Source organism: Solenopsis invicta, chromosome 6 (genome assembly GCF_016802725.1).
Source record: "Solenopsis invicta isolate M01_SB chromosome 6, UNIL_Sinv_3.0, whole genome shotgun sequence".
Lineage (NCBI taxonomy): Eukaryota > Metazoa > Arthropoda > Insecta > Hymenoptera > Formicidae > Solenopsis > Solenopsis invicta.
In genome coordinates, this window is record NC_052669.1 from 21918838 (window position 1) to 21927428 (window position 8591).

General features: G+C 30.2%; 1 protein-coding gene across 1 annotated transcript; it reads right to left on the minus strand.

The window, feature by feature from the left end:
* Positions 1–202: 202 nt before the first annotated feature.
* On the minus strand, positions 203–7360 carry LOC105203831 (protein takeout). The gene is made up of 4 exons (XM_011172745.3): positions 7073–7360; positions 5230–5517; positions 3980–4129; positions 203–1496 (listed from the first exon to the last, which is right to left on the minus strand). Exons 1-4 carry the CDS (start codon positions 7239–7241, stop codon positions 1345–1347), a joined length of 759 nt encoding a protein of 252 aa, XP_011171047.1. The 5' UTR covers positions 7242–7360; the 3' UTR covers positions 203–1344.
* Positions 7361–8591: the final 1231 nt, after the last annotated feature.

Here is an 8591-nt window from a genome sequence, read left to right on the forward strand (position 1 = left end):
ATTCAAAATAAGATTGCACGCTTAATATGATCAAAAATTTTACTTCAATGCCATTTATTTTCTGATTACTCCGTTGTCCCAAGATTCTTATTGTTAGAGCTCCTAGTTGACGCTAATTTGTCATAATTCTTACACGACAGTTCGATAATAATCATACGTATGGAATTAAATAACGCAGTTTTATAAAATAAAACAAAAAGAATTTATCGCATATTGTGTTTTTATTTATTCAATATTTATCATTAGCACGACTTATGGTGAATTCATTTCTAATGAATTTGCCATAAAGAAAAAAATGTCGTAAATTCTGTAAACTTATATTATGCGAACGCATAATACATGTGTGCATTGAATTTGTTTCTAGTAATTAGAATCTATCTGTAACGTTACAAAAATAAAATTTGGTAACGTAACACAGACGTATAATAACATCAGCATAAGACCTTTTTGTGCGAAAAGTCTAACTTAACAAAATTAGGCGCTATAATTTATTTTAAAACAAAAATCGCGAACAAAGAAAACAACTGACTGAACACAGTTAATTATTTTGATAAGTATACTAACGTTCTTATTTTAAGTGTACTAAAAAACAGAATGAATATTAATTATATCCATATATATGTACATATAATTATGTACAAAACTTAATATGTTATAACTATATAAATATATCTTTTTAGCACGTCATCTATCATCTAATTCTTAATAAACTCGTATGTATAACACTAAATAAGAAAATATTCAGATTATAATAAATTGTGTCAAATACATCGAATGATTAATCATCAATTTAGATTCTTAAATGTGATTAATAAAGTGAAGTTGAAAGAAATAATGGACTATCTTGAACAGTAAAAGCAAGAATAGTTCGCTTTATAAATTATTCATGGTTGATGTCCCTTAACATATATACGTACGTGTATGCAACTACAATATATTTGTTGTTGATTTTCAATCTTAATGTCCAAAGATTTTTAACGTTTCCCATGAATATCTTTACAATTATGCTTTGAATAGCGTTTTTAAGAAAATAATGAAATTTAGTGTTTCTGAAGAATATTCAATTCGCTCGAATTTGAACAATTTTTATACAAAATACCCTGTATTTTACGTGTGAACTTGTCTTGATAAACTTTTTTTTGAAAACATCGATTATAAATAATCAATGTTTTTGTCATTTGTAATTTTCTAGTTCTGTGTTAGGAACCTTTATTTGTCTCGAAGGTGACTTGCGTGAAATAAAAGATTCTTTTTCTCTTAAGCGTTAAACCTCGCAGTTCAAAAATGCACCTGTAACGTACTAACGATATTGGGCTCTGCTCTTGGTAATTATCAGTCTATTATTTAATCCGTAATCCAAGCGTCATATGGCACTTGAGCAAAAAGTTTCTCCACGAAACTCGTCATCACTTGCAGCAGCTTCCTCCTCAGATCGGGTTTCATTTCTTTCAACAATTCTTGGCTATTAGTATTGATGAAAAGATTGAGTGCCGCCACTATGAAACAAAAATAACATTAGAATATAATGTAAGTTTTAAACATAAAAATTAAGTTTATTTTTCTAATATAAACATTGAGAGAATACACAGATATAAAAACACAACTAATTAAAGGTGAACAGTACTTGATCATATCTGAATCTTTGTGCTATCAAGCATACTTTTTACTTCTTGTGCGATTTTATAGAAGAAACCGGGGTTTGTTGGCTTTGCCATTTATGGCGTATTTATAGCAAAAAAATAACCAAAAAATTAGTGCAAAATATTTATTTTATACTATTAGTAATATTCCCAAAATTTTATTTAAATCAAACAAGTGTTAGGATAAAGAAAAAAAAAAACTTGATTCAACAGAAGATAATTAAATCTCCGAATGTTTCACTCTTTCATGTTATTATTCTTCAGCTTGAAAGATATCTAAGTCATATATTATTAATTACAAGAAAAGTTTTTGTTACTATATAACGTATTATTTTGAATAATAATAATAAGTAATTTGTTAAAATAAAAAATAATTAAAATCAAATGTATGTGTACTTATATTTAAGCAAAATTAACTCACGCGCAAATGCAATGTGTATAAGTATTTAATTATAATTTAATTATAATAAAACGAATTAACACAGTTTTTAATTATATTTAATACTTCTATAGTAAACAAACTACATTTAAAATAGTTTAAATTTGTTTTCTGTAACAGTATTTTGCCACTTGATCATTACAAAATAACTTTAAAAGATGCAATCTGTGCAAGAAGTACACATATCTATAATTTAGTTTTTATTTCTATTACGTTTTTATTGATTTCATTAATATTTATCATGCAATTTACACAGTGATATGTGCAATTTGTATTGCTATCAGAACAAGTTTGCTATAAGGCAGCATGCAAATTTTACTTATTACAAAAAACTATATCATATACAAAATTAAGTCTGGTATAAAAATGTAAAAAAGAGTTTCTCTTTATCATATTAGTACAATTTAATCGTAATAATTGTTTAAAGTGTTGAATTCTGAAATTATGACTGTCAACGAGCCTCGGTTATCCTTATATGTTTCTAAATACACATCAAACTGTACGCTAAATAAATTTTCTATCTTGAAACACGTTTAACAGTCTCATATCTCAATATTAAATTGATAATCAATTTAATAATAATGACATGCTAACAAATAGGAACGAGAAGTAACAAGTTACAAGTAATTACGTTACTAGAGTCAGAACAACAAATTACTTTTGTATTACTCTTGCCTATTATACAACAAATCAATTAACCAGTCACATTATGCATTACTTATTTCAATGAAATCATAATAATAACGAGTTACTTATTGAAAATAATATTCCAACCATGGCGTTATCATTACCGATATCAAAAGTTAAACGTTATTATCAAATCATTATTATAAAAAAAAGTAATAAAAGTAATGGTGATTTATTACTTGTAACACATTACTTTCTATCCATGCTAACAAGCATCTATTATTACGGTAATAATGTCAATAAGAATTCTCCTAGTTGCAAGAAATTCTTTACAGTATTTGAAGAGAGGGGATTTCTATTAGCATCATTGCTATAATAGGTGTGCTTGTTAGATAATAGGTGGTTATAATAGGTGTGTCGTTATTATTAAATTAATCATCAATTTAATATTGTGATATTCAGAATTGGGTAATATCTAGTTAAAAAGTTAAACGTGAAATAACAAAGTTAAGAGTTTAATAAACTAAATGTAGTTGACTTCAAGTGAATTAATTTATAAATTTAAATAGTTATGTCTAAAACACATAAACTTTAACATATTATTAACTTTTTTTTAAATTAAAAATTTGTTTAAATAAAAAAATATATATATATTTCCATACAAAGTGCTATATTTCTTTGTTATTTCATTACTTAATTTACAAACAAGATATTAAATTTATTTGATGGTTCATATTGTAATTATTTTGTTATAATTTTGAAATTATATAATTTTTAATTTGACTTAATTTAATCTTAACGCAACTTTTAACTGAGTTGGTTTTCTGTTTATATCATTTTTAGTCTAATTAATTTTATTTTATAATTAATTTAATTTAATTTTAAAAAGTTATTTTGTACTAGGAAACTTATTAAGAGTGCAGTTTTATAAACTTAAACATATGCTATATGTAAAATTACACAAAGATCTAATTGTGACCGAATAGATTCATCTGTAATTAGTTGTCTTTGTATTATGTAAAATTTTGTAAATGTGTTAATAAAACTTACATATATCAATTCTATGATATATCATATTGATCCTTTAATTTTTTAATATTCTATTTTATTCATCTAAATGTTTATTTAAATATACTCTCACTAACATTATATCATTATTCTGTTGTTATAATGTTATTTCATACTCTGTTAGGACTGTAAAGATTTTTTTTTTAAATGCATTGTATACACACTAGAAACTAGTTTAAATGTTATTATAGAAATTAGAACTTACACAGTATGCTGTTGGTATCACGCACGTTTTCGACTCCCATCCTGATATTTTGTACGCTAAAGTCTATTTTTAGTTGCTGCAATCTGAGATAACGACGATCCTCATATAAAAATGGTTTTGCTCTGATGAAGACCTTAGCCCTGACACCCTCTAGAAAAAAAAAGTTGATCAAAATTACGTGGAAGAAAAAATATTTTTGTTGAAACTTTTAATAAATTTATATAAATCTAAATTATGATCATGATATTAACGTGCTGTGCTTTAATGATGACTTTAATCATAAAAATATTTAAACAATAAATCGTTTAAATTACCAATTACATTGTATTAAAAATTATCTTTCAATACTTTTACTTAGCTGCATTAATTATTTTACATGAACGTTCAGTGACTAAATGTTTAAACGTTTAAATTCTGGATTATTAATAAACATTTTTAAAAGAATATTTTGATTATTCTCACTATTGCGAAAATATCGTAAAAATATTTAAATATTTTGTGAAATTATACAATGTTGATGGGAGATGTAAAATTTGTACATCGGGTTGTCGTTAAGAAGGCGCGAATGGCAGTTACTCATTAAAAAGAGAATGTTGCGGTATTCCACGCGATTCCTCTTATTTCGCTTAAGGCAAAAGAATAAATTATGCACTTTGCAAGGAGTTTAACACTATGACAGTTGAATGCTGAAGAAATCATTTTATGGGTTATGGGTTTTTTAATGCGGCATAAACACAAATGTCACTCAAGCTATTAATTATGAAAACATCAAAATATAGTCAGTAATTAATTTTTGTAATTAATTTATACATGTAGACATGAGATCTTAGAATGCAATTAATTCTCAATCATTAACTGTACATTAATGCTTTATACAATAATTTTATATAATTGATTATAATTACAATTAAAAATTGATCGAATATGTGTGATAGACAGCTTATTATTATTATTATATTTTTAAGTACAATGGTGCTACAGAATCACATTCGCCACAACAAGTGAAGTTTGTTGACAATAAATGTACACTACGCGCAAAGTGAAAGTTAACTGCTGTCACGGCATACTTGTGCCATTTCACTCGGACGAAGATTTATTGGAAAAAACATTACATACTTCTTGCAGTGCTTTCTTCTTTCTCACGGCACGCAACAATAATATCATGGAACAATAAGTACGGTAGCACGATAGACGGATTATTCCAATGAGTAGCGAAGCTAATTCGTTCTATTTTTTCAGCAGGCTCTTACCGTATTCGCCCCAATAATCTCCGGCGCCGCTAGCTTGCACCAAGATCAAGGTTCCACTGGACCGGTATTTCGCGGCGGCTCTAATTCTGGGAATGCTAAAGGCCAGCTGCAATTGCACCTCATCGTCTGTTATTCTTGTTCTGAGACCAGTTATTCGCAGGGAGGAGACCCCTCTTGCGGTGATATTCTTGAATTGCGCCCTATAGCCATTCGGACCGCCTCCAAGCGCGATATGCAACTCGTCCAAGATAATTGGCTCCACTTCTGGATAACCCAGTTGCGGTAGACCTGCAATTGCAACGTAGTTAGAACGTGACTTCGCCGCAAATGACGCAAATTTTCCCAGTGCAGTAAATCTTGCGTGATTTGTTCTAAAATATTTTTTTTTTTCCAAGAACAAGTTAAAAGTGACATTATTAAATCTGATTATACTTTAGTTATTTTTTGTAGATTAGATTGTAATGTTTTCACAAAAATATTACAATCTACAAAAAGTAATTATTATAAAAATGTAATGCTTGCAGTATTGAATTGGTCAGTGACTGTTATTTATTTTGTATATTAAAAGTACCAGCTACAGTGCTTTAATACTGAAAAAGAAATGATTGCTGATCAATTTAATGCTTCTCTCTAGTATTACATTTTCGTAAAGGTCAATCTTATATTTATATGTTTATTAATTGTTTTATAATCTATTTTGCAAAGTTTATTACACCTAAAAACGATTTCGGTAATTTTTCACCCGCTGGCTGGCATGTTCGCAGAATGCTATTGCGCCAGGTGTGCCGAGGCAATATCGTACAATACGAGTGGAATGTAGGACACTGGGTGACCACTCGAATACACCGTTATAACGTACTGTAATCGTTAACAAAACCACGTGGTTGCAAAACCGGTTTGTCCCAGACTTTCAACTTTCAGTTTATTTACAAAAAAATTGTTTGCGTTATTATAATACATTTACCAAAAAAGTGCTTTTAATTATTATATGTAGAAAAAAAATCGCCGTATTACGCAAAAACACAAAACAAGAATGCAATTGTAATGTGTTGTTCACATTTACTATATTAATAATTAATCTTTCCATATTAATTGTCTTAAACCAATAATGTCATGAATTGAGAATTTTGAATGTTTGCTTGTATATTTTATTCATATGTCGGTCTAACGTTCAATTTATTTTATTTGCGTTAAACTGCAGACTTCCTAATCTGGGTTAAAGGTATGTATGTTTACATATATATACTTTTTACGAGATAACATTGTATTTCTTTTTTTAGTTAATAAAAATTGTGAAATATTCTTGACATTCTCTTATATTTAGAATTTAGCATGACTTCTCCAACTAAAAGTCGTAATATTTTTCTCATTTCATAAAAAGTTATTACAACAGGAGGGTATTTGCAACAATTATTAACATTCCTGACAGCGCGAAGTAAAGAAGTTAACAACAGAGAGATGCTTGAGCAATATATCGCAGCGAACCGCAAATTCCTATCATCTGCTGAGATAGCACTCACTTGACACGGCAAGAAATGGCAGGCTAAACAGTACTTCAACTCTCTCAACGTTCGTCGAGTGTGCCAGTCAGTTGATATAATGATAAATATTAAATCGGAATGAAAAAAATTTCGTCATACAGCTTTATTAACACAAATTTCAAATCTCTTTTTTCATTTAGATCAGATAAGATATTAAATGCTTTATTAAACACTGAATATTTTAGAAATTAGATTATACGATAGTGTAACGTCTCGTAGAACTTTCTATAAAAGTTATATAAGAAATAGAAACTTTAAATATACGTCGATCTATAATAAGTAAATCGTTCTTGACATCTCACCTTGACGAAAATGCTCGACGAGGGTATTGGCCGTTCTGGCGAGGCAACTTTCCAGTCTTGGGTCGCTCTTCGAGCAGGGCTCCAAAAACTCCAAGCCCCTGTATCTTCCGATTGCCTGGGCGCCGATCAGCAGCGAGCACGCGTAGCACAGTAGCACAGCATTCCTCATCTCTGATAGCTTGCTTTTCCCTTCTTTCTTTTCTTCGTTGCAATCGACTGATACCTATCGACGCACTGCGAAACGATCAGGTTTCGCGACGAGGAATGATCGACTGGCAGGGATGCGCCCGGCCTTATAAGCCACCTTGACATTGCCCCCGCTATGCCGGCCTCGAGAATAAAGGAGAAGAAAAGAATCGGACCTTAAGCGGCACGTCGAGTCAGTACATATACTCTTTGATGTCTCTTCAACTTGTGCAATGTACACACAGGTGTAAAACAAATTGCATAGTAATGAGAGTGCGGGTACGTTATATGCGTTGAGAGCGGCACGGAGAAGCAGCTTTTAAATTACAAATGTTTAAAATTATGACAGAGATAACGAAATGTCTTTTGACAAATTTATATATTTCTTATCATTTTGTTAACAACGCCTGAATTTTTAATAAAACTATGATTTGTACCTTTTATTTAAATAAATTTTAATTAAATTAATTTTTGAACAGCACGGGACGCCATATTTTGCCACTATAGATTTCGCCAATCAACTTTCCTAGACACGAAAAAGACAAAGAAAATAGCGCGAACTTCATGGGAGGTTCTTTATAACTTTTACCAGCGTTAATTTTAAATTGACCGCAGTAAACTATGTACTATAAGACTCTTCTAATGAACGGGCCTGGAGCCGACGAAAGGCGATTCAGAAACCATTGATTAATTTATAACCATACTTTCCCAATAATTGCCGACATTTGTTTATAATTTTCTTTTTTTATCTAGTAATTTTAAAGTAGTACGCGCTTAATGATTGGAAAGAAGTCTGCGCAGAAAAAGTGGTTTTCTCCGCTTCTAATAATTAGAAAATCGAATAATTAGGCGAATCAAATGCATTGCGTGCATTAAATGTTCGTAATAGATCAAAATACAGTCTATCGATCAATTGATCGGCCTATAAAATTGCGCAATTTAAATATGCAGACGCTTAACCTGCATATTTAAAAGCGTGGCAGTCGAATGTGAGACGTTCAAATCGCGACATCGACAATCGTCGATAAAAATGAGTGACGAAGAGAAAGAAAGCGTTTAATTGACGTCAAAGTGGACGTCACAGCACGGCCCAAAGGAGAGTAAGAGAATGTTAAGCACCGTTAATCGCCTTGGTCACGTTCATTTTAAGTCACGTTTCCGACTTGTTCACGCACATGTTCGCGGAAGATCGTCGGTCCCACTTCCTGTCTTTAAACGTGAGGAAAAAACGCAATTAAAGGGTTGATCTGCAGTCTAATCCCGAGACGCAAAGCTTACAGAGAGTAACTACTTACAAACTAGAAATGTATTAATTATTCGAACAAATTCGTGT

Bases quoted from the DNA above. Each gene is read 5' to 3' on its own strand.
- LOC105203831 (XM_011172745.3), bottom strand. From the start codon at position 7,241: ATGAGGAATGCTGTGCTACTGTGCTACGCGTGCTCGCTGCTGATCGGC. The intron at 5,518-7,072 runs GTGAGATGTCAA...TTGCAATTGCAG, and splicing joins CGTCGAGCATTTTCGTCAAG to GTCTACCGCAACTGGGTTAT. The intron at 1,497-3,979 runs GTAAGTTCTAAT...TTTGTTTCATAG, and splicing joins TGATACCAACAGCATACTGT to TGGCGGCACTCAATCTTTTC.